At 48.5% G+C, this 21754-nt stretch overlaps 1 protein-coding gene across 21 annotated transcripts in view; it reads left to right on the top strand.

Annotated features, from left to right (window-relative positions):
• Positions 1-21754, top strand: part of Camta1 (calmodulin binding transcription activator 1) — an 826088-nt gene that overhangs the window by 785734 nt on the left and 18600 nt on the right. For 11 of the 21 annotated variants that reach the window (XR_012907539.1, XR_012907538.1, XR_012907537.1 and 8 more), the window contains 7 exons: positions 11509-11660; positions 15490-15686; positions 16063-16141; positions 16754-17069; positions 17785-17969; positions 20529-20716; positions 21164-21410. Coding sequence is in view for 16 of the 21 variants with exons in the window: in XM_075946642.1 (XP_075802757.1) it covers positions 11509-11660; positions 15490-15686; positions 16063-16141; positions 16754-17069; positions 17785-17969; positions 20529-20716; positions 21164-21410 (1364 nt within the window). In the remaining 5 variants the exon portion in view is untranslated. Of the gene's footprint in view, positions 1-11508; positions 11661-15489; positions 15687-16062; positions 16142-16753; positions 17070-17445; positions 17970-20528; positions 20717-21163; positions 21411-21754 lie in introns of all 21 variants that reach the window. The other 10 variants (XR_012907536.1, XR_012907535.1, XM_075946635.1 and 7 more) reach the window with 1 other exon arrangement.

Genomic DNA, 21754 nt, shown 5'->3' with positions numbered 1-21754 from the left:
TGAGGGAAACACGCAAGAGACAGACCAACACACAGAGCCCTAATCCCTGGTACAAAAGCCCCTCTTTAATAGCACCGTGGAGGCTTAAATACCCTGCCGTCAATGGCCAACAGGTGAAAATCCCATCCTCTGATCCTCTAGGTAAAGCACAGCTTGTAGTCACTTTAATTAGAAGGCTCTAGCAGGGAAGAGCAGTTGAAGGCCGGGACTCAATTGGTCCCAACAACATTGGGCTTTTTTTGTGGACTTGTTGAAACCCAGCACTGTTTTTACTACAAGGAAGCTGGAATCTGAAATCATAGCAATTCTTGTTAGGACCCATGGAAGAAGTTTCTTTCAGATTCATGCCTATGTGCTTCTGTGTGTTGTATCTTTGTGTAGGTTTGTGCCTGTGAGTGCACTCCCTATAGAGGCCAGAAGAGGGCACTAGATCCCCTGAACTAGACTCAAGCAGTCCTGAGCTGCTGGAGGGGGGAGGGGGCAAATCTGTGACTTCTGAAAGAGCAATAGCTTTTTACCTGCTGAGCCACTCTCCAGTCTGTCTTCTAGATTTTGGTACTAGGGAAAGTCATGCATCCAGGCAGGGGGCAGGTTGTGGTCCCAAATCAGTGGCCTCTGTTTTATCTGCTTTGCTAAGTGAGTGAAATCAAGGACTCCCTTTAAACCCGTTTGGAGCACTTTGTGTTGATTACTGCATAACTGCTTGAGCTGAGCATTTTCCCTTCCTGATTCTTGGCTTTGCCTCATCTAATTTGCCATGGTTGTATACATTTTCATCAGCATCAAACAGATGCAGCATCCAGGATTGCCACCAACTAAGTAAGGGTGAGGAACAGACTAACTGGACTCTGAGGGAATAGACTGGAGCAGAGAGGGAAAGCCATGGAAAGTGAGGAAGGAGGAAGCGCCATGTGTCGGGCTGGCATCCACGGTTGCCAGAAATCATTATTAACCTTTTGTTCTATTTTTTAACTGTCCCCCATACCTTTTGAACCATGCTCGGAATGGGTTTAGGAAGTCCACTTTGTGGGTGTGTATGAGGATGGCAGGACAGGACCCCCACACTTGATTGAAGTCACCTCTAGTGACATCCCCTGGCTGGTTTTCTCTCTTCTAGTCAGACCTGGCTTGTGGGGAGAGCGCTGGGGGACACGAAGCGCTAAGTGTCCTCCCACGGTCACCACATGGAAGGAGCCCTGCACAGATGAGGACATGTTCTGATGCAGCAGATGGAGCCCAGGACCAAACAGTCCTCTTAAGGGAAGATTCTGAGGACCAAGCGCTTCCTAAAACCAGTTGTTCCCTTCACAGATATAGTGTTTCAAGAAGTATGCTGAATTTAACAAAATGTTTATTCTTTTATCAGAAAGACCTGTGATTAATTATAAGATGTCTTTAATTTTATGAATTGAGATTTACCTGCAGTATGTCCACTATTTTAAGAATTAGGGCTGTTTCTTTCTAAATATATGTATTTCAATCGATTCATCTAAAAGGAACTTTGCCTATATTTCAGAGTTTATAGCATTGTGAAAAATATGGTTATTAAATGTTCAAGTTGTAAGGTAGAAGTATGCCATCGTAGAACTCCCTGTTTTAAAAAATAAAATGTTAGGCTGGGTGTGGTGGTGTACACCTTTAATCCCAGCGCTTGTGAGGCAGAGGTAGGAATCTCTGTGAGTTCAAGGCCTGTCTATGTAGGGAGCTTCAGGCCAGCACAGCTACATAGTGAGACACTGTCTCAAAAATAAATAAGCCAAACAATAGTGGCACACTCCTTTAATCCCAGAACTTGGGGGGCAGAGACAGGTGGATCTCTGTGAGCTGGAGGCCAGCCTGGTCTACAAGAGCTAGTTGCAGGACGGGTTCCAAAGCTACAGAGAAACCCTGTCTCGAAAAACCAAAACAGAATAAAAATCTTTTGAATCATCTGGGACTTTAACATCCTCACAATTTAGCAAGTCTACAGGGTGTGTCTGTGCAGGTGATGTCCCCAAAATCAGCCTGAGAGCCAAGCCATGCCAACCACAGGCGTCTGACAACACATGGAGAGTGAGCGAGTCAGGAATCAGCGAGGGAATTCCTCCATCCAGTGTGTAGACTGCACGGTTTCTCGGATACTGGAAACCAGCAGGAATTTGGGACTAAGAGCATCCCTGTGGATGGACGTCCTAACTGGATGCTGAGAGTCCCTGTGGATGGACGTCCTAGCTGGAAGCTGGTAGACCAGGTTTATCCGCCTGGTCTTCCCCAAGGGCCCTAAAATATCCTTTCTTCTGCATTGAGTTTCCCCCCTCTGCTTCCTCTCTCCTCCTTCCCAACCTTGCAGAGCACTGCTTTTGTGGGGAAAGTGGCCCCAGTAGAAGTCACTACATGGTGTCATATAATGAGGTGTTTTGTTTGTTTCAGAGGCCTGGTCCTTGATATAACTTTGATAGGATAGATAAAAGATGGTCATGCCAAATGAAGAGCAGGAAGTGGCGGGTGTGTGTGGTGGCACATGCCTGTAACCTCAGCAGTTGGAGGTGGAGGAAAAGGGTCAGGAGTTGACAGTCGGTCTTGGCTACATAGTGAGTTTGAGCTGCAAGTTACCCTGTCTCAGAGAACAAAACCAAACCAAAACAATTGGTAAACAAAGCAAGAACTGACTTTTAGTGACTTGGTTAGAAAAAAACAAACCGTCTTAGAAATGTCAATAGCTCGTTACTGAGGTTCACATCTTACCTCTCAGATGGGTGAAATTTGCTGTTATTTCTCAGTGCATGTTTTTTTTTCTTTTTCAATTTTTAATTTTGGACTTTCTGAGACGGTGTTTCTACATAGCCTTGGCTGTGTTGGAACTCTGTAGACCAGGCTGGCCTTGAACTCACGGAGATCCACCTGCTCTGCCTCCCAAGTGCTGGGATTAAGGTGTGCGCCACCACACTCAGCTTTGTGCATATTTCTGTTACGTGTCCTGTATGCTGCAAGCCTGTAGTCGAGCTGGACATACTGGCAGCTTCTTGGGGACTCCCAAAGAATTTCAAGTGGCTTTTGGTGACAGCTATAACCACGGAACAGCCAACTTGCCTTCACTTGATTACGGTGTTCACTCCTGGTGGTTCTGCCTGCTTCGTTCCTTGTCCTTTTCAGTCCTTAGGCATTAGGGGCTTTGCTCTGAATTTTCTTCCTACAAGCCAGTTAGCTTTTCTGCCACCCGTGTGTCTTCCTGTCTGTCCCCCGAGCCTAAGGCTAGCACTTGTCTTTGAAGAACCTTCTCAGGCTTCCCCCGTGTCTGTCTGGTGACTCCTTTCCTGTTTATATTTTTTTTATTAGCCTACATTCATTGTCCAGAACGATGGGTTTCATTGTGTATTGTATTTTCTCAGTGTGCTTGGATTGTTGAGGAGGCTGCTCTCCGATCTGGTTGCCTTCTAAAAAGTTAGCACATGTAAAGGGGGACTCTATGAAAGTGGGCACTGACCCTCTGGTCTTTGGTTGGAATCCTGTTCTCTTCGATTTTAACAAGCTGCTGTTTTGCTGCCTTGAAATCCAGGTGGATTGTCCTTCATTGATAGCAAGGTCAGTTCCTGCAGTAACTTGGGGCTCTCTCCTGCGTAATGCTCTTGCAGCGACGGCTGAGCTCCTCGGACATCTCACAGAACCCCGGGGTTTTCCCTTGCACCTCTGGCTCTCATATCGGACAACTGCAAGCACGAGACAGTCGTTAAGTTTGCTTTGCTCCTTAGTGCTACCGGCAGTCGTTTTTGTCCTGCAGTCTCCCAGAAGAGTTCTGGGCATTCCTAAGACTCTCACTCAGAATTGTGTGGAACAAAGACGCGGAGAAACTGGAGTCCCAAACCGCTGCAAATGGACAGGTTGGAGGAAGCCCCCTAAGCTCCCATTCTAGCATTTTAGTCTGCAGAGTTGGAGGGTTTTTAAAAAGTGGAGTATGGCAGTTTTTTTCCTAAGGCTAAATTTAGCAGTTGCTTTGGAAAATCGGAGTGGTACAGCGTGTGCCTTATCTCGGACTGGCCCTTACCCTTCCCTCTGCACTCAGACGTCTTACACGGCTTGCCAGGGAGAAGCAGCTTAATGGACTCCAGTGGTCCCGTTTATTCTGGGAAGGAATGAAGTGACTTCAATTTTCCCATCTTTCCAAGCTTCCTGAAACATTCAGGAGACTTCCTAAGCAGCAATTACAGTTCTTTACAGAAATAGTTCGAGCCATGCCTCCTGCTTTGTCAGCTCTTGCTGTCACCGAAGCCAAGGGCTGTAAATGGAACGAGAGACGGCTTCTCATTCCCTGTCCAAATAGCAACAGGAGGCACATGTGCACTTGAGACACAAATAACGTGTTTTAAAATAGCAGGTGGTATTTGATGATGCTCCTTCATTCATTTACCTGCCAAGGCAAACTTTCTTCTGCTCTGGCAACAAGACTGAAGTGACTCAGTGCCCACGCTGCGTCTCTTCGTGCATTGCGCATTAGCCGAGTTGCAGGCGCCCGTGCCCAAGCACGCGTCCGAGGTTCTTCTAGAGAAGGTTTCTTTGGTTTCACATAATTAAAATTTCATGTTTACATAGCAGCTTAACCCGCCGGACCTGTTTAATGCTTTGGTAACTGATTACAGCTCTGCCTAATCATGAAGGTATGCTCTGTGGCTGGTCATTCACATAGCCCACTTCCCAAGAGAAAAGGGAGCATCTAACAGTTAGGGGTCAGTGATATTTTTAGTGTGCAGCGCCAGCGGCTGCAGAAAAGTGACATTGCTCTGCTGGGAAGTTCCAGCTTGTGTCTGAGGACGTCAGATGGTCATGTTTTGCTGCCAGGCTTCTCCGCCAACACCATGTAGTGACATCATTTCTTTACCTGAGCTGAGAACAAAGGGGGTGGGGAGCCGCCAGTTAAACACTGTTTTTTAAACCATCCACCCACCAATTCAGCTCCATTGCGCTTTGACCATCTCAGCCAATCCCTCTCCACCGAAGCAGACAATAGAAACTGCTGATTGGTGCCTAGATCCACCGAGACAGTGAAATGAAATTCACAGAGTCCTTGGCCAGTCCGTAAATGACCTCATCAATAGCCTGGCTCCCAGGTGCTTAAATTAGAAAACAATACTCTTTTCCCTGAGCACTCATCCACTGTGATGCCAGATCCCTGCTTCCCAAAAGCCATGCACAAGTCTTGCCAGTAGTGGAATGACATACAGGAAAACAAGTGCACATTTGTCTGCTGAGTTCTCTTAGGACAAGAGGGCAATAGAGGGAACGGGAACTGGGCGCAGTGGAAAGAACACTTGGGATTCCAACCTGTGTTCAGATCTCTGCCCTGATGCTTAAAAACAGCCTGACCTTGGGTAAGGAATCTCCTTCCTAAGCCTCAGCTTTCTCCTGTCAAGAGTGGAACCCTGTAGTCATTGGGAAAATGTAGCTTACACGTGGGGTGCCTGGTTTCTGCAGCTCAGTAGCTGTCCTTAGTGCACCAGCCACCCGGGCTTACGAAGAATCAGAGGTTCATGGGTGGATGAGGGAAAAGGGCGGCATCAGCCCAGAGGCATGGAAAGTTCCTGGTGTGTTAGAAAACAAGAAACAACACAGAAATGTGACCTGAACTGGTTGCTAAAGAGCATGCCACGATACAAAAAAGAGCTTAGCTTTATGTTATATGTCCAAAGACATATAACAAAAATATAACAAAAAAATTTTAAAATGTTTTTGGATTTATTTCATATGTGTGTTTTGTCTGCATGGAAGTGCATCCCTTGCATGCAGTACTTGTGACTACCAGAAGAGAGTGCCATATCCTCTGGAACTGGAGTTACTAATGGTTATGAGTGGTCATATTGGTGCTGGGAACCTAACGTGGATCCTCTGCAAGAGCAGTAAGTGCTCTTAACTGCTCAGCCATTTCTCAGCCTCCTAATTAAAAAAAAAAAACACTTTATTTTCAGGGTATGGGTGTTCTGTCTGCATGTGTGTCTGTGCATCGTTTCTGTGCCTGGTCCCACTGAGGCCAGAGGTGTTGCGAGCCACCTTGTGGGTGCTGGAAATGGAAACCCAGGTCCTCTGCAAGAATAGCTAGTGCTCTTAACTGCTGCGCCCTCTCTTCATTCCCCTGCCCCAGTGTTTTAAATTGTTTGCTCCCAGGTCAGAAACCATCCAGCACAGCCATGGAAATCACTGGGCCCTAAAACTTAAAATGGGATGTACAAATCAGGAGCAAGCAGGAGATGTAGCAGGCTCAGGGAGGGCTTGGGAACTTTAAAGATCTAGGCAGCTGTCAACTTGGACTGTTTTAAAACGGGTCCCTAACAGAGCGATAGCGATGTCCTGTTTGACTCCATGGTTCGTTCCATAATGGGAAAGGCTAGTCAGGTAAATCAAGCCCCAAGTAGCTATTCTTTTTTTTTTTTTTCAAGTAGCTATTCTTGTTTGTTGTTTTGTGCTTTTTGAGACAGTGTCTTACTATGTAGACCTGGCTGGATTTGAACTCACAGGTCTGCCTGCCTCTGCCCAAGTTCAAAGGTATGCACCACCACACCAACAAGCCATTCTACGTTCTTGGGCATGGATTAGTTATGCCATATTTTCTTTCTTTCTGATCTTTGTACCCATCAGAGAAATACAGGCAAACCCAGAGCTCCCATGGCACGTCCCTGGAGGTTGAGGGCGTGTTCAAAAGAGGAAAACGGTGGTGACATGACAGAGAAACGTGGGGTCCTGCCTGGAAGAGCTTGTGGCTAAAGCAGGGACACTGAACAAGAAGTCAGTAATATAGTGTTGATTGTGACCAGGGTGGAAATAAGTACACACAAGTGACTGACAGACGAGACTTCCTTCCTCACTGGAGAACTCCAGATGGCATGTGACACTCTTTCCTAAGACATGGGACTCAGTGCCCTTCCCTTTGATCATAGAAGTTAGTTCCTTGCTTCCAAAGACTGTGTGAGAAAAATCCCAACTTTACCAACAAGTCCAGCAGTCCCCTCCCCAAACCATACAGCCCAGGGTCACACCATCCATGCACCTCAGACCTGCCGATGTCATGGAAGGAGGACAGTCTACCTCTTGTGTCCCCTAAAGCCCCACAGTCCCTGTCCAGTCAGCAGATAACCTTAAAAGGGAGAACCATCTGCAGGATATCCAGTTAGTGTTCTTCAAACTTACGGAAGTCAAGAGTAAGAGCTAGTGACAGCCACAAATCCAAGGAGCCTTAGACCTGAGTGTTGCACGTCCTGGGCTAAGTCCTGAAACAGAAGATCCATTAGTGGCCGATGAGCTGCAATCAGACTCAGGTCTGTGGTTAATAGTAGGGCCATATGATGTTAGTTTCTTCATTTAACAAGGGGTTAAATGACATGTTAGTATTAGCCACATGTATATAAATAAAATGCATTTAAAATTTATGTATATACACACACATATATATATATATATATATTTAAAGGCCCCACAGCAGACGCCAGTGTGACGGTAGCTCACACTTAGAAGTCTCCTCACTTAGACCTCACATGTTAGTTTAATTAATCCAAACAAGATAGACCTTGGTGCATCTACTTTACAGATGAGAGAAACGAGGTACCAGGTGGGTCACATTGTAACTGGGTCCAACCAAGAGCTCTGATCTCTCCCGTGTTCCTTCTACTGTGTTTCCGCTGCACGGTTGAAGAATGCCATCTCTACAAAAAGTGGGTTAAGGTAAAAGATAGTCCTCATGAGAGCTTGGGTGAATGAGGAGCCAGGATTATTTACCTCAGAGCTGGGATGCAGGTCCATGTGTGCGCTTGTTCTGTGGGGAGGAGCCTGACGATGGCTAAAGTACCTTTTTCTTCCTGAAGCCGTGCAGGTAAATAGACCAGTTGAGAGCCTTGCAAGGGCAGAGACAAACACCAGGGAGTACGTCCCACTGTGAATGGAAACTGGAAGAAAACGGAATGTGGTTAGTGCTTGGCTAGGTGCGGCGAGCAGTATCGGGGGTGGGATGGGGGACGGGGTCTTAACGTTTTCAAGCACTGGCAGATCTGAGTTGGCTCTGCACTTGGGGGAAAGTGTGTGTCCCAATTCTCGTCAATAGAGCTGCAGTGGATGTGGCCAAGCAGAGTTTACCCAAGGCGGTGCTGGGGAGGAATCTGCTCTGTCAGATGGTCATCCAAGCCCTGGGTGGAAGAGAGAGGGGTGTTCTTTCACAGTGGAAACAAGCCAGGGCCTGAGCCAGGCTCCTTGAAACGCAGCATCCCCTGAGAGCTTGTTAGAAATGTAGGTGCTGGGCCTCACCCAGACCTGCGGGGTCAGAAACTCTAGGAATAGAGCCGCGCAGTCTCTCAAGCGCTCCTAAAGTGAGAAGCACCGGTGTCAGAGCCCATTTTCTATGGAGATAGTGAAGTTTAGTGCCTCCTTGGTCCCCATGGTGTACTGGTTTCAGGACATCGCGAAGATACCAGGCTCCAAGAATGCTCAGGTCTCTTGCATGACGTGTTTGCATAGAGCCTCTGCTCATCTTCCGTGCATTTGATCATGTCATGGTTGTTTACCATGTGTAATACAAGGTAAACACTGTTTCAGTGGTTGCGCTGTGTTAGGAAATGACAGCAAGGAGCCCGTGCATGTGCAGTGTGAATGATTGGGTGTAGCGGCTGATGAGGCAAGCACCGTATCACTGTGTATAGCCCAAGCATTGTGGTGTTTGCCTTTTTCTCTCAACGGGGTCTTGCTGTGTAGACCAGGCTGGCCTCAGACTCACAGAGATCTGCTTGACTCAGCCTCCTGAGTTCTAGGATTAAAGGCATGAGCCACTATGCCCAGCCCTCAGGCATTTTAAAATTTGAAACAGTGTGTCAGTAAGTTACCCAGACTTGCTTTGAACTCCTGATTCTCTTGCCTTACCCTCTTATTCTAGGGCAGCCACCAGGCCTGGGCTTTCTGTTTTGCTGTATGTGTGTACGTTCAAGGGCTCAGCAATAGTGTACGTTCATTATCCTCTCACGCTCAGACTAGGAGCGTGGTGGATCCAGCTAGTCCAGGTTGCCCCAGGGATCACATCCGCTCCAGCCTGACATGCTTACTTTACTGGAAATCTCAAGTTCACACACGTGCTTGCATGGCAAGCGCTTAACGGACTGAGCAGTCTCCCGTCTCCTCCACCATCATTAAAGAATATTTCCCATCTTTCAAGGATACAGAGGCGGCTCTGTTCGAGACTGGCTGATTTATAAAGAGGCGTTTACTTGCCTCGTGATTCAGAGGCTGGGCATCATCCTGCAGTGCTCCTTGGAGAAGCCAAATACATGGAAGCACTCAGTGCATAGCAACAGGGCAGCCCTGTTCCTAGAGATCAGAAGCCAGTGTGCGAGTTGTAGTGTTTGCCAGGAGTCTGTGTGTGTCATGTCTGGGCCTGGTAGGAGGGATGAGCAAGTGACCGCCCTTAGCACAGCACACCCCAGCTCTGTCCCACAGGGAATGGGTGGGTGTGACCAGGTCTCGGGACATTCAGCACCTGTGTGACTTTGTCTCATGAGGGGGTGTTCATCTTGGCTGCCGGGTTCATGGTGCCTGGGAAAAGTGCAGGATTACAAAGAAGCTGCCGGAGCTGTGGAGGTTTAGAATCAAGCTACGTCATTTCGTAGGCTGAGTTAGCCTAGTACAGGCCCAGGGAGGAATGGAGGTCAGGCTGCAGGAACCCCAGTAGGGCAGAGTTCTGTCTCTAACTGGCTTCTGATGGAGGGACCTGTTTCCTGCAGCATTTAGGTTCCCAGAAAGAGGTGTGTGGTCACTCCAGGCCCCTCTGGTCATCCCATCCCCCGCCTTCATTCTGAGGCTTCCCTGCATGACACTTGGGTGAAATCTTCCAAGATGGCCGTATTCACCTGTGCGTGTGAAACTGGAGCAGAGGTGGATGGTCTCCCACTCACCCGAGTGAGCAGTGCTTGTTTCTGTTAATGGTATTCGTGGAGGCAACATTGGGACTTATAGAAGGGTTTTGGTTTAGTAAAGTAAAAGTTGATGACAAGTTGGCATTTAAAATTTCCAGGGAAGAAGTCGGTTTTTCAGGGCACTTCAAACCTGTGCTTCTGTCTTTCGGTAATGGTTTCTTCCTGGGGCCTCTGAGAGGCCAGAGAGGAGTCGCCCCTGTGTGTCCCTGTCTGTAAAGTGAAGCAACAGTGTCTGCCTGACTGTTGGTGCAGAGCCAGGGCAGGCTTGAGTGGTGCTGTCCTGGGTCTCTTGCCTCTGCCTTTCTTCCCTTCTTGTATGTGAGCTGCCCTGCTCAGTAGTCTAGGCAACACTGGTGGGGTAGCAGGGAGCACTGCCCCACTCACCAGTGGGGTAGCGGGGAGCACTGGCAGATCTACCCTTTCCAGGCTTGTCACTCAGATACCGTGTTCTGACCAGAGCTGTGTCTTTCGCACTCTGGGGAGAAACATGCTGTAACTGTCTTCAGCCAGGTCCTAAAGACCATAGTTCATCTTTAGAAGCTGATGGTGAGCACACTCATTTGGGGCATAATATGTTCTGAGCATGGACATGTGTGAACCAGTGTGATTCCCACAGTAACTCTCTTCCCACCAAGGAGCTGAGACTCTGAGGTATGGCAGGTGGGTAGTGTGTCCTAGCTGTGCCCACCTCTCCAGCTGACCCTCTGTGTCTTGTCTCGGGCCTTTGTATTTACTCCCTTACACACTTTCACCCCTTCATCCCTGGCTGGTGTATCTGGTTTTCCTTCTCACATCCACCAGACTTAAGGGTTGCCTTTCCTACCTCGGTTCTGTGCCCACCCGCTGTTCCTGGTCGCATCCATTAGCTGCCTGTTCTGCACATTATAATTGGGTTCCTGCAGAAAGAACCCCTTTCTGCCCTCCCCACTGATGAGCTCCTGGCACCGTACTTATGACAATCCGTGGCATTAATATAGGCACTGATGACTTTAACATGGTTTGGACTCCTCTTATTCCTGTGACGTATCCTGACTCTCCCTGCGTGTGCGCTTGCGTGCACACAGCTGGGGAGCAGACGTGCTGTCTGGTCTTCACTCAGCAGTAAAGAATCACGGTTTCTCAATTCCAGTCCCAGCTCCCACAGTGTTGGCCTGTTCCTTTTCCTAGGTAGGAGTGAGACTGTTAAACTTGTCTGAGTGCTTACCTTGTATAATATACCCATCCTGCCTCCTTCCTTACTAGCTCACCATACCCACTTCCTGTGTCTGCCCTGGGTGGGGAGGGTCGTCTGTCAGATCTCCTCCAGGTTTCTATGGGGAATTCCACAAAGAAATAGAAGCAAGAACCCCAAAGTAAGATTTTTGACACAGAGGGATTTTTCTGGCCCTTCCTCTGGGGACTGGGGCTGCTGTAAACACTGCGTCCTGGTGTGCAGCACAGGCTGCGTGTGTGCTGGGGAAGCTGAGCTGCTGTAGTCCCTCATTTGGCAGAGTTACTGACAGCCTTTTGGACGCCAGACTCCCAAGCTGGCATAGGCCACAGGTCAAATGTCTTTCGTCTAGAGTGCAGCCTCAGTCCTCCTGCTCTGCCCTAGATAACCAGTTCAGGATGTCCATCCTGGAGCGGCTGGAGCAGATGGAGAGGAGGATGGCCGAGATGACGGGCTCCCAGCAGCACAAGCAGACAAGCAGCGGAGGCGGCAGTGGAGGTGGCAGCGGAAGTGGTACCGGAGGGGGCCAGGCCCAGGTAGGCCCTGCCGTTGGCAGTTTTCTGTTTGCTTCAGTGCTTCACTCGTGTGCGAGACACCTGGTCCCAGTGACCTCCCTGTTGCTCCTGCTGTCATTCGGAGACTGGGAGAGGATTGCCAGGGGCTTGGTTCTTGCTGCCTTGATGGGGTTGTGTGGTGTCGAGGACACCTCGGTGCAGGGACTTACCACCCGGGTTGTCAGCTGTCCTTGGTCTCAGATCTCACTGTGTTCCCTGGTAGCTGGAAGGAGCAGCCAGGGCTCGATGCATGTCTGCTGAAACTCTGGATCCAACCAGTCTTTCTTTTTCATACTCTGTGTCTTAACCCTGTCTTAGGAAATACAGAGCATAACTTAATTCAGCTGGTCTTAGGCCTTTTTTGAGCCCCCGGAAGGTGAACTCAGAAGATGGTTCGTGGAATGTTGTTCAGTGAGGAACAGCCTCCCGTTACACTGTCTTCTCATCCTTCACATGTGCATCCCCTTTTGTTTTGGTTTGGTTTGGTTTTGGTTTTGGTTTTTCAAGATAGGGTTTCCCTGTGTAACAGTCCTAGCTGGCCTTGAATTCACCAGTGATTCACCTGTTCCCCTTTTGTTTTTAAATTTTATTTTCTTCAGTATACATGACAGTCATGTGATATCGAGGATAACTTTGGGGAGTCAGTTTTCTCCTCATACCTTGGTTCCAGGGACTGAACCCAGCCTGACAGACCTGATGCAAGCCCCCCTGTCTATGAGCCGTCCCATCCAGCAGCCACGTGTACTGTTTTCATACGCTGCACAAGTGTGTCACATGACCAAGTGCAGGGCGGTGACCACATTTCGCTTTAAAACATTCCATCTAGGAGCTTTATTTTAAGAAAGTTTGAGAATAAACTATTTCTTCAGACTCCCTGAGATTGAGATTGAGGACCAGGTGGTATTTCTTGTCTTCACTACCGAGTCCTTTCCTGAAAGCTGCAGGAGCCCCTTCTTGCTCTTCATGTAAAGGGTGGCTTCCTTTCAGAATTCTCTCTCTCTCTTCTCCCATACGTCTCCTTCTGTTTTGAGACAGGGTCTCATCATGTAGCCTGACTGGCCTGGAACTCACTATGTAGACCATGGTGGCCTCAAATTCATGGAGATTTGCTTCTTCTGCCTCTGAAATGCCAGGGAAAAGGTGTACATCACCACCATGCCCAGCAGAATTTCCTCTTTTAAAGTACATTTTGTTTGTTTGTTTGGAAACCTTGAAAATATGAAACACTAGCAATATTTTATTTTCATGTTCATGAATGTTGTGCCTGTATCTGTGTGCCTTTATATGTAGGTGCGCCTGTATGTATGTGCACCATATGCATGCAGTACCCAAATAGACCAGATGGGGGCATCAGATCCCTGTGGAGCTGGACCTACAGATGGTTGTGAGCCATCATGTGGGTTCTGGTTATTGAACTGGGTCCTCTGCAAGAGCAGCCAGTGCTCTTACCTGCTGAGCCATCTCTCTAGTACCAGTGTTTTTAATATTAATAATAGATGAAAGCAAAAACATAGTGTCTGTACCCACACTAATCTCAGATTTTCTCTGACTTTCCCATTTTCAGAAGTTGGTGACAGAGACCACATGTGTTGTTAAGGCTAGGATAGAATCATGGGATCTTCCTGCCTCTGCCTCCCGAGTAAAGGCATGCACCCCTGCAAATAGGGCTTTTGTCTCCACCTGACACTGCTAAGTTTTGTAAACCAAGTAATCCTTGTTTAATTGATCTGAGGACCAAATAAGAAGTTCCCATGAAATCCTTTTCAGACACAAACACTGTGTAAAGGGGACAGTCTACCATATTTCAGGCACAGCCACATGGCAATGGCCCTCGTTGACCTGATACAGTGTCAAGTACAGCTACTATGAGTTATGCTGTTGATTTGTAGATGATGGTATCTGCTACATGATGGCAGAGACAGGGCTGTTTGTGTTTGATGGGAAACGCTCCCCATTCATTCACTGGTTGATGATCTCCATGTCTCTTAAAGTTGTCTGTCTTGGTGGCTGCCTGGGTCAAGGCCAGCCTGCTGCTTATTGGGATGGCCCCGCCATCTTTGGGATGTTTTGACAACTCTGGCTGAGGAATGGCATTGCATCCATCAGCTGCCTTTTTAATTTTTGGAAACATGTTTTCCATATTTAAAAATAAAGAGCGGTGAGGAACAATGTTATTTTTGTACTAATTGGATTATATGGAATTTATTGCCAGAAAAGTAAATGCTTTCCCAGTGACACCAGAGATGAGAATTAGGCTGGACATGCCACTTGGCTGGGAGTGTGGTGTGTCGAACATAAGACTGCTGTCCGAGACTCGGGCTGCGGTGGTTACCAGCCTTGATTTCATCCCTCTTTCGTGTGGCCAGAGTTGGTGAACTCATCTCCTGTGGGCCCATATGATTAGTAACTCTTATGGCTCATATACCTCATGCTTTACCAAGTATCCCTTAAAGATGAAAAAAATTGAGGGCTAGAGAGATGGCTCATTGGTTAAAGCATGGGCTGCTCTCTCAGGACCTTTTAGCTCCCAGCACCCACATGGAGGCTAGCCAGCTGAAACTCTGGACACCTGGCACATACACAGAGCGTGCAGGCAAACTCTCCAGCATATAAAAAAAAAGTTTTTGGATAGTTTTAAGCATTTTTTTCTAAAGGTTTCCAGAGAAGCACGAATCAGCTGTCAGTGTGACCCAGATGAAAACAAGTTACTGCCTGTGATGTTTGCCCCTGCTGGGCGGCTAGGGTTGTCTTCTGAGACACATCGTGTGCCACAGTCACTGACCGTTAGTGAGGAGAGCCCTGGCACCTCAGCTTCAGAGTGCTGTTTCCTCGTGCTTAGTCTTTAAGAATAATAACAACAACAACAACAATAATAATTTTTTCTTTAAAAAATGTAACATTTCAGTAAAGTAGAACTTATGTGTGTGTGTGTAAAATTCATTGTTACACTTTCATATGCCCCTGCTTATTCTCTTTCAAATTCATGGCCTCTTTTTTCATTAATTGTTGTTTACATACATATGTGTATGTGTATAGGCATACATAAATATGTATTCCTAAATACAACCTGCTCAGTTTATAGCATGTTAACTGTGTTCAGGGCTGACCGTTTCACCAGCTGGTGCACTCCTTCCTGGGGAAGACCACCTCTCCCACTCTCGGCCTTCCTCAGCCTGAAGTTCTTTGTGTACAGTTGAAGCCGTTGGCATGTCTATTATATAAAAAAAATATTAGGGGCTGGCAAGATGGCTCAGCAGATCAGACCTCATACTGCTCTTACAGCAGGCCCCAATCTCAGTTCCCAGCACCCTCGTCTGATGGCTCATCACTGGCTGTAACTCCTGTTCCAGGGAACCTGACACCCTCTTCCAGCATCCTCAGGCACACACCTGTGCTCAGGCACACATTCATAATGCATATATATGTATACACACACGCGCGCACACACAGAAGCTTAAAAATAATGTGTGTGTGGCTGGGTGGTGGTGGCGCACGCCTTTAAACCCAGCACTCGGGAGGCAGAGGCAGGCAGATCTCTGTGAGTTCGAGGCCAGCCTGGTCTACAAGAGCTAGTTCCGGGACAGGCACCAAAGCTACAGAGAAACCTTGCGCACATACCTAGGCCAGAAGGCAACTTACCATGTGGTTTCCAGGCTTGGCAGCAGGAGCCTTTACCCTCAGAGCCATCTTGCCAGCCCCTTCTATTTCTTAACATTTATTTTCACGGTTAACTATGTTTTCTGTTGGCTGCTAACTGTCATCGTCTCTCTGGTGTGTCCTCGGGGGTAACATGTACTTTTTCATGACACAGTGTGCTTCGGGCACCGGGACCCTAGGGAGCTGCTTTGAGAGTCGTGTGGTTGTTGTCTGTGAAAAGATGATGAGCCGAGCCTGCTGGGCCAAATCCAAGCATTTGATCCATTCGAAGACTTTCCGTGGAATGACCCTCTTACACCTGGCTGCTGCCCAGGGCTACGCCACCCTGATCCAGACCCTCATCAAATGGCGGTAAGGGCGGGTGCAAAGGACTCAGCTGTCCTCACTTCTCAGTTTCCTGGGCTTTCCCGAAGGAGTTCAGTCATTTGGTGCATGTGACAGCCCGTGAGCCAGGGCTTTTTTCCCAGAACAGTTCAGTTCCTGAGAGGTTCATGTGGTCTCATGTCCTAGACAACTGAGTGAGATACGAGATGTCAGACGTTTTGTTCTCCTTGGGCTTCTGTCAAGTGGAATCCAAACTACCTTTGAAGTCCAGAGTCCCATTTCTTCATATCAGGAAGGCTAGGTGCCCAGTTTGGTTTCATTTTCATGGGTTTTGTGTTATTCCAGTATTTCCTTTCCTCATGGGTTAACCTGTGGTAACCTCCGTGTTCTCCATCCCCAACAGCACAAAGCATGCAGACAGCATTGATTTGGAACTGGAAGTTGACCCCCTGAATGTGGACCACTTCTCCTGTACTCCTCTGGTGAGGAATAGGCTTGTTAGCCAGGCTTTGGTGGTGCACGCCTTTAATCCCAGCGTTTGGGAGGCAGAGGCAGGCAGATCTCTGGGTTTGTAGCCAGCCTGGTTCACAGAGTGATTTTAGGACATCCAGGGCTGCACAGAGAAACCCTGTCTCGGGGGAGGTGGGGGGGAAGAGGCTTGTTTATAGTCTTTGACCATCTCTGGACTGGCAAAGGGATTCTGACCCCAGTGATGAGATACAAAACAGGGTACGATGGTGGAGGCCTCTAACGTCAGCTTTCGGGGAGGAAGCAATGAGGTTCAGAAGTTCAGGGCCACTCTTGACTGCACAGTGAATTAAGGCCAGCCTGGGCTGTATGAGACCCTTTCTGGGGAAAAAAAGAAATACAAAGATAAATTCTAAACTGATTTGGCAAAGTAAATTTTTAAACTCTGTAGACTGTCAGACATGCACAGCGTTCCTTCCCACTGGAATCGGGCATTTGTTAGAGGCGACTGTAATGGCCCCACTGAGACTGCCGAAAAGACTTGTAGATCCGCTGCTAGCAACAGCAAAGAGAAGTGTGGTTTTGGCCTCTTGCTGAGTTCCTTGTTCTGTCTTCCCGACTCTCAGATGTGGGCTTGTGCCCTAGGGCACTTGGAAGCGGCAGTGGTGCTGTACAAATGGGACCGCCGTGCCATCTCCATCCCAGACTCTCTGGGAAGGCTGCCTTTGGGAATTGCCAGGTCAAGGGGCCATGTGAAATTAGCAGAGTGTCTGGAGCATCTGCAAAGAGACGAGCAGGCCCAGCTGGGGCAGACCCCCAGGATCCACTGTGCCCCGAGCGAAGAGCCAAGCACAGACAGCTGGATGGCCCAGTGGCACAGGGAGGCCATGAGCTCTCCAGAAATACCCAAAGGAGTCACCGTCATTGCAAGCACCAATCCAGGTACAAATTCACAAGGGTTTCATCTCGGAACTTGGCCAGCTTCCCCATTGGCTTTCCGCGGCTTCCCTTAGAAGAGTCCGTAGAATACCCACATACTTTTAAGGGTTGGCGGCAAGGGGAGGGTTACATAGTGTTTCTGATTTTCCTTTTAAAATAGCTAGTGCCCCTCCCAGTATGGAAAGTCTGTCTGTCCAGGACGCACACCCCTTGGAGGATTACCTAAGTACAGGCAGTGCTGCTGGGGAATGGCGACAGCTCAGGAACGTGTCTTGCACTCCAGCTTCGCACTTCTTATCTCTCAGGCCTAACGTGTTGGTTCTTTAGGGTTCCTGCTTTCGTCACCTGTCCTGACTGTCCTTTCTACTGTACTTTTCAGATCTGAGAAGACCTCGGTCTGAACCCTCTAATTACTACAGCAGTGAGAGCCACAAAGATTATCCAGCTCCCAAAAAGCATAAATTGAACCCCGAGTCCTTCCAGGCAAGGCAGGAGAAACTGCTTTGCACTGCACTGAGTCTGGAGCAGCCAAATATCAGGAAGCACAGCCCTAGTTCTAAGCAGTCCTCCCCTGAAACAATCAGCCCCAGTGAAGGAGTGAGGGACTACAGCCGGGAAGCCTCCCCTCCCGCTCCAGAGTCGGCAGCATTCCAAGCCTCTGCACCTCAGCCTGTAGTAAAGTGGAGTTCCAAAGATCTTTACATTGGTGTGTCTACAGTGCAGGTGACTGGAAATCCGAAGGGGACCAGTGTAGTAAAGGACGCGGCGCCTTCACAGGTGCGTCCGAGGGAACCAATGAGTGTCCTGATGATGGCTAACCGAGAGGTGATGAATACAGAGATGGGGGCCTACCGGGATAGTGCAGAGAGTGAGGAGTGCCCCCAGCCTATGGACGATATTCAGGTAAGACTCATCAGGTAAGCCTGCAGAAGCCAGAATCTCACTGTGGCTGTGAACGTTATGGTTCACTTTTGAAAGTCATGTAATTGCACACCCCCAGATCCCTGGTCCCCCCGCCTCCACCCAGGAAGGGTTTGCAATCTGGTCTCATTTGGGGGAATGTTGAGTGTCTGCTTACCCCGGGCTGCTTTCCTTCTGTGACGCGGGCACCATGCTTAGGGCCTGACCACAGGTCCTCATCAAAGCCTCCTGGTACCAACCCTTTCAGAACTCAGCCACAACCCTCTAATGAGTCTCCTGCTTCCTTGCATCCAAGAGGACAGCTTCACCATTTTCAGTACTGGTTGTAATGGAGGCAAGGCCCTAAAAATAGCCAGCAAGGAAGCCTGCAGACAGGATTTGGATTATCTGAGTGACTGACTGACTAGCACGGCCGTCATCCAGCCATTGTGAAGGACATCTGTGTCTTGACGCTCACATGGCGTGTAGTGAAATACCTCTAGGGCTCATAGCTGGATGCCCTTGTAATGAATGTAGGAAGCACAGGTCCTGAGGGCACTGAACCTGTAGACGAAATGAGGCATCAGGCGATTAAGATAGAGTCTGTCAATTCGGAATCACAGAGGCAGTCAAAAGGGGCAACCAGAGAACACAGGATAGCTATCTCTGTTTCCAGATTCTTGTTGATGCAACCCAAAGCGAAAGGAAGACCTGAGGGGACCCATGCCTAGGGAGTGATGCTCGAGTGGGAAGGTGCTGAGTCATTGCTGACCATTGCACCCTGGGGGAGCTTCTGTGAAGGACACATGCTTGCTTATTAGCACCCTGCTCCTAGTGGATAGGAGACCCCACCACTGATTTACCAACAGCCGTGTAGCCAGGAGGATGTCGGCCAAGTTAAATCACGTAGTGTTGTTTAGGCAAACACTCTCCTGAGTACAATCCTCAGCCCCTTTTAAATTTCATCTCAAGACCTAGTCTCATTAAGCTCCCCAGGCTGGTGTCAAACTTAAAATCCTCTCGTTTCTGCCTCCCAAGGAGCTGGGGCTAGATGTGTGTCCCACCGTGCCCAGCCTTAGTCAAATAATGTTGTAGACAAAAAAACAGTTGGTGACCTTTTTTAGGCTTTGTGGTTCACACAGACACTTTGTAGCTGTTGATCTGCTGGAGGAGGACAGAAGTAGCCGTGGAAAAAAGAAGGGATGCATGGGGCTGCAGTGGCCTAAGCTCTAGTTACACAAACAGGCAGCTGGCTCTGCCCGGCCTGGTACAGTCTGCCCAGTCCTTGGTGTGGATGATTCCTGTTGGAACCTGTATTAATTACTTTCCTGCTTGGCATAATGAAGCCAGCTGAATGAAGGAAGGGGAGTGGTATTTCTGGTTCAGTCTCAAGGTATATCCATCATGGTAGGGAGGCGTGGCAGCAGGGGTAGTCAGGAAGAAGACTGGGTGCTGGTGCTCCTCGCTGTGTTTACTCAGCCTGTGACCCCGGCCTGTGGGATAACGCCATCCATTCAGGGTGGATCCTTCTCTCCTCTTAAGGCTTTCTGGAGACAGTCATAGACAGTTGCTCATTGATGTAAATTTGAAAAATTACGTTAAGCAAACATTTAAAATGGTTTTTTTGAGTTCTGATTTTTTGATTGTAAAATCAGTTCAGCCAACTTTAGATAGCTGTCGGCTGATCAGAAAGGTCTTAGGTCAGCCTTGCTTCTTCCTCAGCTCCCATGTCCCCTTGAATCACCCACCCACATCTGATTGCAGTCCCAGAATTTTGCCTTCACGATAGGAGATCAGCCTTTCCGGCCTTGTGAACTCCCCTTTAGAACATGCACTTGCTGAAGGCCAGGATATCTGGTGAGAACCTAGACTGTTGCATTTTAACTCTAATTTTTAAGAAGTATGTAAAGAATTTTGAAAAGATGAGACCATATCTCCAATCATAAGTACAGATCTTGCAGAGAACCTTAATTTGGTTCCCTATACCCGTGCTGGGTGCCTCACAGCTCCAGCTCCAGGGTATACAACACCCTTTTCTGGACTGTGAGCACCTGCTCTCACATATGCTCACAGACATACCTGCGCACACACACACAAACACACAGAGTTAAAAATAATGAATATTTAGGGATGACAAAATAGCACAGCAGGTGAAGGTGCTTGCCTTCAAGCCTGATGACCTGGGTTTGGTCTCCAGGACCACATGGTAGAAGACACATGCAGGCACATAAAATGATGGTTTACCTGAAACACCCCCACCCCTCAAAATATGAGGTCGGTCCATAAGTGGTTCATGCTGTGAGAGTAGACAGTGGGCCCAAGACAGAAGTTCCCTAAGATGTGACCAAGGTGTGAGGCCAAACTATGATTAGGAGATAATCAGGTCTCCGGGTGAGTCACGTACTAACTTTAAATGCTATTTGAATGCATTGGATTGAGGCATAAACTGGCTGTCCTCCCCCACTTCCCTGCCCTGCCTCCATTCTCCTTTACAAAGTAAGGGTGGCAGTGAAACGGGTTTGAAGGTTTCTGAGCTCAGTGTTCTGTGGCCTCTGATTGCAGGTGAACATGATGACCTTGGCCGAGCACATTATTGAGGCTACACCAGACCGAATCAAGCAGGAGAACTTTGTGCCCATGGAGTCCTCAGCCCTGGAAAGAACAGATCCCGCCACCATTAGCAGTACAATGAGCTGGCTGGCCAGTTACCTAGCTGATGCTGACCGTCTGCCCAGTGCTGCCCACATCAGGTTAGGAAGATTTGGGGTCTGGGATTCTCTGCTGAGATCAAAGTCCTAGATTTAACTGGAGGCCAGGTGTAAAGAGACTTTCCCAGGAGAGCACGTGGCCTCACGCCTCTTCCAAACCACGGCTCTGCCTTCTCTCCTCTATTACGTGCTCCCCACATGGAGGTCTGTAAAACGCCGTGCCGGGATACACCCTGCTTCAGGGGAAGTCTCTTGGAGGCAGGCTAGTGTCCTTATTGGCCTTAGTATTGGGCACAGTGCTAAACTAATAATAGGTGCTCAGTATGAACGTAACTGAGGTGCAGCCAGAGTGTTGCGTGTGTTAAACAGAGTGAAGGCCTCTGACTGACCCGGAGGGGCGTCAGGTAGATCCTGTCCTTGTCTCATCAGTTCGCAGGTAATGGATGGTGTGAGTAGTTGTTAACTGTCTTGTCCTTTCCTTTGTCTCAGGAGTGCATACACTGAGCCCCTAACTCCTTCTTCTAATGCCAGCTTGAGCCCTGCAAGCTCCCCTGTCAGTGAAGTGGCTTTTGAGAAACCCAGCCTTCCCTCGGCAGCAGACTGGTCAGAATTCCTGAGCGCATCCACCAGCGAGAAGGTAGAGAATGAGCTTGCTCAGCTCACGCTGTCCGACCATGAGCAGAGAGAACTCTACGAAGCTGCCAGGCTTGTCCAGACAGCCTTCCGGAAATACAAGGTAAAATAGGGCTGTCTGCGTCCCAGTCCCTCTTCCCTGTGGCTTGTGGTTTGATAAAATGTTTATTGGAAGACTTTATGTTAGGTTGTATTATTACCATAATAACATTCAGGAGTTTTGGTCAAATAAAGCCAGCGGGACGGCTGTCATTATCTTATTGTTGATAAGTGACACCCCAGCCACAAGGGATTTATGACCTAAATCATAAATCAGCCCCTGAGGACTGTGGGCAGCCCCTGAACCCTGAGAACTCGGTCTTGAAACTTCTGTGTGTGCTTTTTATTGGGGTTGGGAGCTAGGTGGGACTCAGTCACCTTCTGCATATCCCTAAAGGAGTCTGACCA

This window comes from Microtus pennsylvanicus, chromosome 13 (genome assembly GCF_037038515.1).
Source record: "Microtus pennsylvanicus isolate mMicPen1 chromosome 13, mMicPen1.hap1, whole genome shotgun sequence".
NCBI classification, from domain to species: Eukaryota; Metazoa; Chordata; class Mammalia; order Rodentia; family Cricetidae; genus Microtus; species Microtus pennsylvanicus.
This window is presented reverse-complemented; position numbering and strand designations above follow the sequence as displayed.